At 36.1% G+C, this 14,334-nt stretch overlaps 1 protein-coding gene across 2 annotated transcripts in view; it reads right to left on the bottom strand.

Moving 5' to 3' along the window:
• Edil3 (EGF like repeats and discoidin domains 3) overlaps nt 1-14,334 on the bottom strand; it is a 482,678-nt gene that overhangs the window by 261,932 nt on the left and 206,412 nt on the right. For both annotated transcript variants that reach the window (XM_021180302.2, XM_021180300.2), the window contains exon 4: nt 11,867-11,995. In XM_021180302.2, the coding sequence (XP_021035961.1) occupies nt 11,867-11,995 (129 nt within the window). The remainder of the gene's footprint in view (nt 1-11,866; nt 11,996-14,334) is intronic.

Here is a 14,334-nt window from a genome sequence, read left to right as displayed (position 1 = left end):
TAAACAGGGACACAGTGAAACTAACAGAAGTTATGAATCAAATGGATCTGGCAGATATCTACCGAACATTCTATCCTAAAACAAAAGGATATACCTTCTTCTCAGCACCTCATGGTACCTTCTCCAAAATAGACCACATAATCCAGATGTTCAACCTTCCTACCTGACCTGCTCTACAGTGTGGATTTGCAATAGCCCCAAACCAGGAGAAGACAGTAGCCAGTACCTTAGTAGTATGTCTTAAGTTAACTCCCTAAGAAAATCAGGAGAAAACATTTTTTGTTAAACATATATAGAATCCTCTACAAGTTGGAACACTTCTTACCAAATAATGACAAATGTATGAATAAAGAATTTTTCAAAATGACAAGGGAAAAATTGGAGGAAGAATGAAATCTTACATGAATATGGGGATAGGTGAGAAAGCATGGAAGTAATCTGAAAAAAAATGTAGTATCATTTGCAGCTAGAGAACATAGAAAATTAAAGCATCTCTAGTCTCTAGACATCCTTTCTAGAATTATTTGTGAGTTGGTTCTATAGGCTCAGGCCTGTTACTCTGAGGGCAACACCTTTATGGATTCTACCTTGGGGGCAAAATAAAGAATATTTTCCTATTGAGAGTGTAATACCATTCTGGCATTCAAGTATTCTCTTTTTTTCATAAGAAGAGGGATAAAAATGATTCATTGTTATCTAAATCACAATTTAAAATACATTAGATTTTAGGTATATCAGATACTTTTAATTGAAATATAATAAACTTCTCTTTATGTATGGGCAGTGTCTCTGTGCACATGTCTGTTGTTTATGTCTATCACACAATACCTGTATTGGTCTTCAGACAAAAAAAGAACAAGAATCTAAAAATTCTTTAGAATGCTGCTTACTATGGATATAGTAAGGAGTGTGAACTCTTAAGAAGGGCAAACTAGTAGCTCTTGTTCTAGTCTTTCCATCAGGTGTGAGTTCCTATTCCACAGAAAGACTTGCTTTATTTTTAACAAAGATGAAATTTAAAGTAGCAAAATTCACCAATTTATGTCACTGAACACCCTGAAGGGACCTCTGATTTTGTATCCTAATGTTGGTTTTCTTTCAGTGTTTTTCTGTTTAATATGGTACTGAAAATCCTTATGGATAGTTCTAGAACTCTGCTTCCCATCTTTTTTCAACTGAGAACTATATGGGGAGATTTTTACTTGGCTGATGACTTTACCATTATATTAGACTATCTTGAGTGGGAATCAGATATCCATGTTTTTCAAGGGTCCTCATGTGATTTTTAAATATAAAAGCAAGGTTGAAAACCTAAGTTTTTAAATCTTTTGAGTTACATTAACTATTGTACCTGTTAAATAGATTGATGATAAGAAGCCATATCCATGCACTAGAATCTCTGTGGCAGGCCAAAGCATTATGCATACCTATATGGATCACTGCACATTTTGTATGCTTCTTAGAACCTCAGGCCTACAGAAATAAGCTACCTCACATAAGTCTGTAGCCCTAAGTGAGGGGTAAAATAGGAAGCCAAGTCCAACTTTGATAGCCAAATGTCAATATATATCTTTTGAGACTTTTACTTCAAAGCAATTATCAAATTGAAGACTAGACATATATCCACACAGATGTATCTACTTGATTTTTCATAAGGAACCAGAAATATACAGTAGCAAAAACAACAATAAAAAACAAAACGAAGAAACAAACAAACAAAAACAAACCACCACCACCACCAACAAAAACACAGCACATTCAACAAATGGTGGTAGTCAATCTGGGTGTTGGCATGTAAAAGAATGCAACTAGATCCATACTTATTTCCCTGCAAAAATCTTAAGTTCAAGTAGATGCAAGATCTCAACATAAAACCCATATACTGAACCCCAGAAAAGAAACTGGGATTTAGACTTGGAAGCTTTGGCACAAGACATTCTGAACAGAATACGTATAGAGCAGACCCTGAGCTTAACAATTAATAAATGACACCTCACAAAACTGAAAAGTTTATATACATCAAAAGATAACATCACTTGGACAAGCAGGCAGTTCATAAATGGGAAAAGATTTTTATCAACTCCACATCCAATAGAGGTTAATATTCAAAGTATGAAAATAACTCAAGAAACTAGATATTAAAAAAAAACCAAATACTCCAATTTAAAAATGAGGTGTACATCTAGAGATTTCTCATGAGAGAAGTCTCAAGTGACTAAGAAACACTTAAATGCCCAACATTCTTAGCCAGCATGGAAATACAAATCAAAACCACTTTGAGATTTCATACTGCACCTGTAAGAATGGCTAAGATTAATAAGACAAGTAATTGCTCATACTGGTGAGGATGTGGAGCAAGGGGGAAGAGTCCTTCATTGGTGATGGGAGTGTAAACTTGTGCAGACACTATGAAGTCAGTATAATGGTTCCTCAGCATATTGAGAAGTGATATACCTGAAAACCCAGCTTTACCATTCTTGGGCATATATCCAAAGGACTCTTTGTTCTACCCCAAGGACATTTGCTCAAGTAGGTTCATTGCTGCTTTATTTGTAATGGCCAAAAAGTAGAATAAACTTAGATGTTCCTCAAATGAAAAATGGATATAGAAAATGTGGTACATTTAAACAATGGTGTATTGCTCATCTGTTAAAAGCAATGACATGAAATTTGCAGGCAAATGAGTACAACTAGAAAAAAATCCTGTGTGAGGTCACACAAACCCAGACAGACAAATATATTTACTTACAAGTGGATATTAGCTATTAAGTAAATAAAAATCAATCTACAATCCATAGACTCAGAGAAGTTAGGAAAAGAGGCAAAGTATATGGAGGAAGCATAGATCTCCTTTAGGAGAGTCAACAGAGTAGATTCTACAAGTGGACTTGGGGCTGTTGGAGTATGAGTAGCAGTAATCAGGTTGGGGGTAGGAATGGAAGGAGAGAATGTGGGGAGAGACAGAGCTGAAATTGGGTGGGCATTTGGGGAGCAGTGTGGAAACTTACTTAGTGCAATGGAACCTTACAGGAATCTGTGAGGGTGACCTTGTTGAGGTCTTCTAGTAATTGAGATACAGTCTGAACTGATCATCTTTTGTAGCCAAATAAGGCTTCTTGTGGTGGGACTGTGTTACATTCTATTGAGTTGTTGGCCAACAAAGTCTTATGGAGATTCTTTAAAAAAAAAAAAAAAAAAAAAAAAAAAGAAAAAAAAAAACCACCAAAGCTGGTGCTAGGACAGAAGGCTGTTCTCTGAAAACTGAGAGTGGGGCTCCATAGCTGAGGGCAACTTCTACAGAGCCCACTGAACATAGAGAGGTAATGAAGCCTCGGAGACCTCATCCCTATGTTCTAGTCTCTTTGGCATGAGAAGGTGCTTTGCAGTCTATGGAAAGAAAAACCTGGAAACTAGCCCAGCTAAAAAAAACTCCATCTATAATCTTCTCTGACTGGGAGATGTCCTGGAGAACTAGGGGCTCAGAACTTGTGGAAGTGACCAAGCAACTTTTGGTTTAACTTGAAGCCCAAGCCAAAAAAAGAGGGAGCCTATGTCGTACACAGCCTGCAAGGCTAGGAAATAAAAACTGCACAGCCTAGACAACTATGGTAGAACTCACATAACTGGCAAACAGAGAAAACCACCCCCCCAAAAAAAAACACAATAAAATGTTTCCTGTATGAGTATTCTGCTATACTCATAGAGCAATACCTTGTCCAATTGTCATTAGAGAAACTTTGTCAAGCAGCAAATGAGATTGAATGCGGAGACCCAAAACGAGACACTATGCAGTCAAAAGTCAACATTGGTAGCCTCCATTGGGTTTCTTCTGGAGATCATGAAACTCCATGGAAGATTCAGAGGAAAACTAGGATTCAGAGGGCATGAACAACACCAAAAAATCACGGTCCATTGACTAAACTAAGCAGGGCTTCCATAGGCTCCCACAGGCTCCCAAGGCACCCACGGGCTCCCACAGGTCCCCACAGGCTCCCAGAGTCTCCCAGAGTCTCTCAGAGCCTCCCACAGATGGAAATGGCAAGTGTGGGACCTGTTTGGTTCTGCTCCAGGCCCTCTGTGTATAATGTTATGGCTGTTATGATGTTATTTCTGGTGTATAGCATAGTGATGCTAGCATCTGATGGGTTATGATATCCAGTGAGAAACCCGAAATTCAGAATGATTAAAGTAGCAACTGGTCATTCATCTCTTATTAAGAGCTATACCAAAGATAACGTTTAATTCATAATCTTCTTTGTAAATTATTGCTTCCTCTAGATATAGACAGATAGTTTGTAAGTTATTGGTCCTTATGTGTCATGAAGCTAAAGGTCACACGGGCACTTAAAACTAACATTATGCAGAATGAGTAGGTTATATTTATGTCTCTAGGAATAGGCATCCACATATATACATGTGACAGGCATTAATGAAATAAAGGATTTGAACTTGAGTGAGAGCAAGAAGTATGTGAAGGATGAAAGGAGAAAAGATGTGATTATATTATTTACTTTTCCTAAAAAGTAAAAAGAATAATAAAAAATTAAGGCATTTATTATTTTAATAAATGTTATAATAAATATCATTGGCTCAATAATTTTTTTTTCAGTTTATAAAAATGAAATGCGGCTGGGCCTGGTGGCACATGCCTTTAATCCCAGCACTATGAAGGCAGAGGCAGGCGGATTTCTGAGTTCGAGGCCAGCCTGGTCTACAGAGTGAGTTCTAGGAGAGCCAGGGCTACACAGAGAAACCCTGTCTTGAAAAACAAACAAACAAACAAACAAACAAACAAAACAAAAACCCTCAATAACAACAAAAAGAGAAATGCATAAACCTAGTAAACAGTAGCTGAGTTTGTTAATCCATACATTGATAACACAAAATTGAGATCAAGCTCATTAACAGTAGATAGAAAAATATAGAGAAAATTTTATCATCTAATTTTTTTCTGACTAGCTTTCTCAGTTGAATAAGAGGTTACTAAGCTTTATATCTTAAACTAACCTAATAACATAGACAACGTTTTTAATAAGCTAGGCAGTTTATTTCCTGTGTTTGGCTTGCTTCAAGGCCATCTTTTCTTTTTTCTTTTGAAGTGAAAGAAACTGAAAACTGTGTGTACAGGTAGTGAAAATGCTTTATTGGGAAGATGGGCAGAGACTTGATAATAAAGAAATCGTCCTTCTCGAAGGCATGAGATTTGTTACTAGGCAACAAACAAAATATGAGTACTTCTAGCATACTCAATGTAGCATCTTGTAGAAAACTCCTTGCTTACAAATGCTTTTAAGAAGACTACTCTCTTGACAACTAAATTAGGCATCTAAAATATCCTGCAATTTGTATGCTTTAATTTACATATATATATATATGAATGTTGGTGTGTGCATGTTACATAATCCTTTGTCATTTTAAAAGCAAATATAATTTGGCAGTTCCACATCAAATCTAGTACTTAACATTATTATGAAAATCTCACATGCTTATAATTCTATCACAGTTTCAAGACAATTTAAAAAAAAATCAATGAAATGGCTCAAATACAAAGCTAAAAGCAACAAACACCAATTAGAGTCTAGAACGCAGTTTCTGATTCATTGCTAATGAGTCTGTCACATAATAAGAAAGTTTGAATTTTTTAACCAAATTGTGTGTACTTTTTCCCTCAAATCCAGCAACTGCATTCCCAAGTTTACTTAAGTGAGATTAAAATGTATGTCCACAAAAACCATAAACGTAAAAAAGAACTGCACATGATCTTGCATAGCAGCTTTACCTGTTTTTTTTTTCCCCAAACCAAAATCACCAAGAAATCAAGGTATTTTTCAGTAGACAAATATATAAACAAAAGTAGTAAAACTGAAAAGGAAATCCCCATTTTTAGTATGAAAAAATATGAGCTACAATTATATAGAAACCCTGAATTTATATTTTTAAGTGATAATCATCAACCTGAAAGACAACACACTCTAAGATTCTAACACACTGTAAAAATCATAACCATGGAAGCACAAATAATGCCAGGAACTGTGTAGGGAAAAGTGATGAGCAAGAAACAATACGTGCCTAGAAGACAAGGAATGTTTAACTAAGTAAAACTGTCTTGTCTGGCTCCACAATGGTAGACATATGAGTTTATACTTCTCCAATCCCTTGTAACTATATTATAAAAAGAGTGGATCCTAGCATATGGTATGGGTGTTAGTTAGTAGTTCTTTAGAAAAACATGGGAATGATGAGGCAGAGATTTATTTGCAGCACTCAGAAAGCAGAGGCCAGGAGATCTCTGTCAGTTTCAGGCCAGTCTTCTCTACATAATGAAGTCCAGGTCAACAAACAGCTACATAGTGAGACCCAGTCTTAAAACAAATCAAACTACTATATCAGAAGTCATTACCAATGTACTTACTATGCAAAAAAAATGCTAAAATTAGGGCCTAATTATCTAGAAGGAAAGACACATGGAACTTTTCATATTCCATGTTCAGTTTTTTTTTTAAATAAAGCTACTGTAAAAATAAACTTCACATAGTTTTAAAAAATTAATCCAATATTAATAATAGTAATGCTGCCACTGGAAATTTTTTTTACAATTTATATCATGGTAATGTTCCTCTTAAATTTATACATAAGTCAGTCATGTATCATAAAAGTTAAAGTTTTTTGATTGTCTATAAACATATACTCATAGGCATATTTAATTCACATTGTATTACATAGAAATTTAATTAGTAATTGTTTTTCTTTTTTCTAACAAAATATTGTTATCCTTGTTTGTATTCTAATGAGAGAGAAAGAGAAGATATAGGTTTGGATAGCTGGGAAAGTAGGGAGGAACTGGGAGGAGCTGGGAGAACATGGATCAGGAGAAACAGTATTCAGAATATATTCTATGAAAAGAAATCTATTTTCAGTAAAAGGAAATAGTATATATTTGATTGTATAAATAAAAATATTGCTACATATCAATTAAAATATCACTGTAATATTACTACTATTCTCAATTCATTGACTTTCAAAATTGTTTGCCTTACAAAAACCTTAATAAACTCTTTACTTAATATCTATTGCTATATAACAAAAGGTAGAAACCACTTCTTGTTGTTACTGTTAAAATGGTCATATTTAGATTATTAAAGTATCAAGAAAGAGTTTTCAAAATTTTATGTGGATGTGTTGATCAACTAGAGATTTATTGTCAAATAAAAAAATCTGACTCGGTTGAACTGAGGTTAATCTAACTTTCTAAAACCCTTCTGGGCAGTATTGGTATTTCACCACACCTTGAGTAGCAATGCTCTTGGAAATATCTGGTCCATAAAGCTGTTGTGAGAAGAAAAAACCAGCTGAAATCTCTCCATGTCCAAGCAAGGGATAACCAGCTCTGTTTCTACTTCTCTACCTGAAGAATCTCTCAGGGATCTAGCACTTCTAAATCTGCTTTTTTAATGTATAATCTTTTCAATTCCACCTGAAAGAGGAAGGTTTGATAACCTTTGTGCCTTGAGCAAGCCTTCATTTAGTCCTAATACTCCTGTGGCTTATGTGTCCCCAAGGTCACCTATTTCTAGTTCAATTCTTTAATTTATATATTTTCAATTGGGGAAAGGTCAAAGGAGTGAGTCAAGGTCAGTCATTCAATAACCATAAAGGTCATGTCTCAAAAACCAATTTCTGAATCCAAATTCAATCCTCTTTCACCCATTTTTGTCTTTCTTTTAATGATGATGCATGCCATAGGAGACAGACTGGGTAATTTAGACATAAAAAATACCAGGTATGAATTGAATTTCACAGCCTTGGGCTTTCCAATACAATTCCAGAGAGACATTGAAAGTTGAGAGATGTAAGTTACAGTAAAGGGGGCTGGTTTTGTGCTTTAAAGAAGGCTTGGAATTCAGTTATAAATTATGAATGTCCAGCTTACTGTATTATGAGATAAGGGAATGTTGAAAAAGACTTGCATGTACCATTGTGGAGAATGTGAGCAAGAACAATCTTATACTTTCCCATCTCTAATGATATACATGAGAGAGCTCAGCCAACCATAGTCAGTAGCCACAGGCAGATGGAAATATCTCCAGTAAAAACTTTCAAGAATAAATCACTTTGTTGAGAAACAAATGATGGCTTAATGCCACTGTGTGGCTACAGATCAGTAAATAAAATGGAAAGAAACTAAGTTGTAATGGATTAGGAAAATAAGTTTTGGAGATGTGAGGGAATGTTATATTACTGTATAGACTTTATTCATTGAAAAGTGATTTGGTTTTCTAACATCTTTTTAAAGAAGAAACCCCAATTTCACACCCCTTCAACTGTAATCACAGTGAAATTTTAAATAATGGAGTTATATGTGACATTGGGGGGATCTATGTATCATCTCCAAAATATATTTTTCCTATTAACAATAATTAATGAATATAAATTATTAATTTGAAGGAGACTAAAAAGAGAGTAGCATGAAGATCGGGAGGGAGGATCATATAAGATAAAGCAATTATACATATTTTTGCTTACTTTATGAAAATTTCCTTTCATACAATATATTCTGATCAGGATTTCCCCTCAACCAACTCCTAACAGATTCTATTCCCCTTCCTATTCACCCAACACCATGCCTTTTCTTTCTTCCCCTCTCTTTAGAAAGCAAACAGACATAGACAACGTAGAATACAGAGAAACAAAAATAAAGAAAACAAAGTAAACACCCATGACAACCCACAGACTTAAAAGATAGAAAACCAAAATATATATAAGCAAAAAACAAACAGAACATAACAAACAAAACACAAAATAGTAAGATAAAATGCAGAATTATGCCCAAAGAAATATAAGGAAAACGGTCTGCAAAAAGACCACTAAGTTTGCTTTGTGTTGATCACCTATTGTAGGACATGGGTCCTACATTTAAGAGTGATTAATATATCCACTGTTATTCCATTGGCAAAAACAAACGCTTTCTTTGCAAGCAGGTATTATTTTCAGATAAGAGTCTTCCTTAGGTCTCAGTGTTAGGACCCTTCCCTAGCTCTTTTTGTGTCAAGTCAACTTGACAGAAACTGCAGTCATCTGAAAGGAGGGAACCTCAATTGAGAACATACCTACAAAGGATCTTACTGTAAGATATTTTTTTAATTAGTGATTGATGGTGGAGGGTCTAGTCTATTGTGGGTGGTGCCAACCCCTGCTTGTGGCACTAGATTCTTTAAGAAAGCAGATTGAGCAAGTTATGATGTGCAAACTGGTGTGTAGTAACTTTCCATGGCCTCTGCATCAGCTCCTCCATCAGGTTCCTGAGCTGTTTGAGTTTCAGTCCTAATTTTCTTCAGTGATTGTCTACCACCTGAAGGTACAAGCCAAATAAATCCTTTCTGTTCGATCATATTGTGAACCTCAAGTATGTGAACTGCATAAACCTTGTGATGTGACTCAGCCCTAGCAAAAACCTCTAACCCAAGAGGTTTCTGTAAACAAGAACTAAATAATGTCAAAGATACCTCAAAAGGCAGAGCAAGCAACCTGTTGAGAGGGAGTGAACATAAGTAGAAAGGAGGAACACTGAGAGAATGGTATTGCAGGCAGCAAGAAGGAGTTCCCCCCCACCACACTGCTGCAATGTCAGTCAGCGGAGCAGGAAGGTCACCTGGGTGCTTTCACTTTCTCTGAGCTAGCAGGCTTAAACCACAGCATCTGGCTCCTTTATTTGTTAAATCAAGCTTTTGGTATGTTGTTTCCTAAAAACAGCAACTTTCCTCTCTACCTTGCTTTTCATCATGGTGTTTCATCATGCCAACGGTAACCCTAAAGCAGATGGGAACTAGCTTGAAAATGGGAGGGCCCTGAGCAAGATGTTAGAGTCTGTGAGTTCATAAGTGTGTCTGTTCTGTTGTATCTGGAAGATGCTGTTTCCCTGAAGTCATTCAACCTCTATGGCTCCAATAATCTTTTTGTTTCCTCTTCCAGAAAGCCCTTCAGGGAGCTCTCTGAGTTCTAGGGGGAGAGGTTTGCTGAAGACATCCCATTTAGGATTGAGTATTTTCAAATCCTCAGTCTCTGAACCTTAACAGGATACCTTTGGTGGCTGGCCTTGGACCTTAGATTGAATAGGCCATGAACCTGGAGGAAAAGGAAATACTGTTCTGCTAAAAGAACATAACAATGAAATAACTCCTATTGACATTCTGCTATAACCAAAGATTAATGTCTCGTTCATTCATCCTCAGAGAAGGTTCCTGTTATAGCATAAGGGGACTAACATAGACCCACAACTGAGCCACACACAGAGAAAATTACATTGTAATTTCAAGTGTGTGTGTGTGTTTCTTGTGCTTTTAACATCTGATAATTCTGCTTGTCTTGTTTTTGTTTTAATATTTGTTTTCTAGAGAGACAGATCAAGAAAGTTTATGAGGTTGGGTGAGTGGTGAAGTAGGGAGGACCAGGGAGGAGTTTGGAGAGGAGAAACAATAATTAATATGAAAAAAATGTTTTCAATAAAATAATTTTATTATAAAGTATTTATAATATTATAAGGTATTTTGAAAAAAGGAAGCTATGAATTTGGATTAATCCTTATATCTGATTTTGGAAAACAGCCCATAATAAAAATAGGACTCTTCTTTCAGAGAAATTCTTTGTGTGTACTGCGTTCAGGAAGCTCATACTCAAGTCACAGGGGTACAGAGACTGTGTCTCCCAGGCCTTTTACAATCTGCACAAGTGTTTATCATATTTTCTATGGGACTAAGTGAATAGAAAGATACCTGGGATACTGGTTTCCTATATTAGTCTCTCTAAGTCTGTTTGATATATTCCCACATGGAGGATGAATTGTGATCTTACCTCCAAGAAGAATAAACCTTGACACTTCTAAACTGGTGTAAGAAAAATGGATAGCCTCTCATTAGCTTGTTGCACACTGTAGACTTAGAGATCACTCAGGCAAGGTTGGGTGCCAGGCATAAGTAACAAGAGTGTTTAGGTACTATAGCAAACTTCTCCGGAAGCTTTACAAACTCCCAACTGTGGAAGGACTCTAGGAAAATGAATGATGCTTCTAGCATCCATGAGCTAAGACATGGTATGCCTGTTCCAGGGGGCTAGAAATCTGACTCAGGCTGATAAAATTTGTTTCTATTTGCCAAACCATTATCCTCAGGATCACTTTAGGATTCATCAGTAATATTCCCTCTCCACTCTTTCTTCCCATGCTGTCTCTCCACCCCTAGCCATGTCACACTAATCAACATTCCTTCCTTAGCACCCAGTCTACCTGTGGTCACCTCTGTAAGAACACCCTTCAGATGTTCAGAGTGTACTGAGTTCTGCCTGAATGCTGTGATTGATACACAGTGTGTAAGGTCCCATGCCACTCATCGGGCATTTTTTGTTTATTGAATTTTCAAAGATTTTCACATAGAAATGACAATATGTAAGCAGGAGAAAACTGTCTTATATATGGGTTAGGTTCTAAATTATTTTTTTCTTGTCCCTATTTTTTACTTTGTTCGAATTGCTATAAACCTAATCACCAGAATAAATGCTGGAATGCTTGGAGAATGTAGCTTTATGGACAAGTATGAAGGAGAGAGACAAATATTATAACATGAAAGCCAACATAATGTGAATTGAACGGAATAATAATGAAAAGGAGCAGGAAGCATATTATTAGTCAGCATGGGGACTGGAATAGCCATCACTGCAGGTGGTGATATGAACTGTGGAGAGAGGTCATATGAGCCAAAATGCCTAGACTCTGTGCTACTCTACATTTCTGTGACGCAACCACAAGCAAGAAGGGTAATGGCTTGTAGACAATAGATCAATAAAAATAAAAGCACAATGAATATAAATAACTTACTGTGCTGACAGTGAATCCCATTAAATCCCCGAGGACATTTACAAACATAGCCTATGAATGTGTCTCCTCGATAGGCTTCACTTATCTCACAGGTTCCGCCGTTATGGCATGGGTTAGGGATGCAGGGACCTGAAAGACAGACACAAATGCTTCATAATGCATGTGCTTAATAAAAGGTGCTTTTATCACCATTTTCTCTTGACAAATTTGTGCTTGAGATTCGAGAGGAAAAGTATAGTTGTGTGAACTCTGATGAATGGCCTGAATTTGAATATAAGTGCCATTATCTTTTAGCTATGTGATCTTGGAAAATTATTTAATTTTCCTGCTGCCTCGGCTAGGTCTTTTGAGAAATATTAATACAATAAAATTAACTTTAGTGGTTATACTACAGTTGAAATGAGTTCATATATTAAAATATACAGAACAGTACCAACCACATATTATACACTAAGATAACCCTAATTCAATTATTATTATCAGAATTTCTGAATTGTAGATACATTCCATGTGCTGAACAATTAATACTGAATTGCCGTTTCTAAAGAGCTTTTGACCTAGTTGATGCAAAAAGAGTCTGAATCCACCAATATAGAAAAAAAATCAAATGATGCTTGCAATAATTTATGGAATTTCATAAATTTGAGGAGAACAATCTTAAAGAAACTACTGTTGTCCACCCAAAACTTAGTAGGTCATGAAGAATTGCATGTTTGAGTAAAAGGTCACAATAACCATTTTGTAGACTTTGAGAATGGAAGTTCAACAAAGTTTGAAAACTGCTGCCTCAAATACTCATTCTGAGGTTTCCCTGGGCAAAACCAGCTGTTACCAGTGTGATTAGCTGGCAGCATCCACTGTAGCATTTGATGCAACAATTTAGCTAAGGCTCTAGGATCTGGTGCAACAATGTTCACTCCAGGTTACTTCCCTGAGGCAATGGCAGAGTATCATGTGATATCAAACTGGGCCAGGCTCAGAACTCTTCAACTGGATATCCTGAACTCTGGGATGCTCCACTGGTATTGCTCATCTTTGCTGGAAAACCCAGAACATTAGATACAATAATACTGAAGATCTGGGACAACTATTAAAGGATACGACAAACAAGGTTGGTAACAGAGTTATAGAAAATGTAGACTTTAAGGAAAGAGGACATTCACCATCTTCATGCAGAGCAGCCCACTGCATATTAGAGTTGAACATGCTTGGATATTGGGTAACATGCTCCTGTTTTAGAAAAATAATTATGATTTGATTATTCCCTCTAGAAATCTTATAGGGAAAAACACTGCACATCTTTTTGTTTAATATTGGATGAAATAAAAAAAAAAAAAGATTTACTTGGAATAGTCTATAGGTACACTATAGTGCCCAGACTCATACTACATCTTTAGAATTTCTTTTAAATTCTGAAAAGGAATTGTGAAATATGTCTTTTTACTGCAAGTATTGTTGTGCCCACCTCGTCTGGCAAGGAAAACGCAGCATGGTTGGATTCTTCTCAACAGCTTTATTGCAGGACTGCCTAGATGCTACGGGAAGCCCGGGCACCCAGGGAGGACTGCTTATATACACCCCAGCACTGGGGAGGGCTATGTGTCCTCCTGGGATTGGTTGGCCTGTAAACACTTCATTAGCATGCACCCGCTTGGGAGGGGTTGGCGCCAGATTTGGGCTAGCGCCTGTGCAGTGGTGGTGTTTACGGCCACAGTGTACAGGAGACCGGCGCCATCTTTTAGGCATTGACTGCCTACAAAGTATCTATATCTTCATATCCCTAAAAAAGATACCTAGATATCTAATGCACAACACAAGGATTAACATCAGTAATATTGCATTACACTATTTATTAAATATTGTAATGTGGGTATATTTATTAAATAGATTTAAGCTGACTGTTTTTACTCAAAATTAAATATAAAAATGGTAACCATTTCAGTAGCTACGTGTCTCACATATTATCAATTTGAAAATCTTAAGTATATGATATAATTTTCTAAGCAATACATTTTCTGAAGCAGATTGTTAAGTTCCACAGATTGTCTATGAATCAAATAATCTAGTAACTTTCCTTAAGTGGGAATGTGGTCTGCATTTGAGAGAACGAAGTAGGTATAAAACCTATGACATTTAGAAGCAATTGAAGCAATTTATCTTCATTGCTAAGCATCATTTTAAACACCCCATCTCTTTATTATATTTATTCTGTACTTCAAAAGTTATCTGATATGCATCATATTGTAAAAACATAATTTACAAAATTATCTCATCTACTTCTCATAGCAAAGGAATAATGTGGTTGCTGTGTTCTTATACAGTCCCTGGTTGCTGTTGTGCTGTTGTATAAAGTTAAAGGTTATAGAACTTTCCTGGTGATGCATTAAATCTCAAACTTGGAATCTGTGATTCCAGGAGGGTAGAATCTAAAAAGTTTTGTTGCATCAATTCTCCTCCAAATAAGAAAA

Source organism: Mus caroli, chromosome 13, assembly GCF_900094665.2.
Source record: "Mus caroli chromosome 13, CAROLI_EIJ_v1.1, whole genome shotgun sequence".
Lineage (NCBI taxonomy): Eukaryota > Metazoa > Chordata > Mammalia > Rodentia > Muridae > Mus > Mus caroli.
The sequence above is the reverse complement of the archived record's forward strand: the minus strand, read 5'-3'. Positions and strand labels throughout refer to the sequence as shown.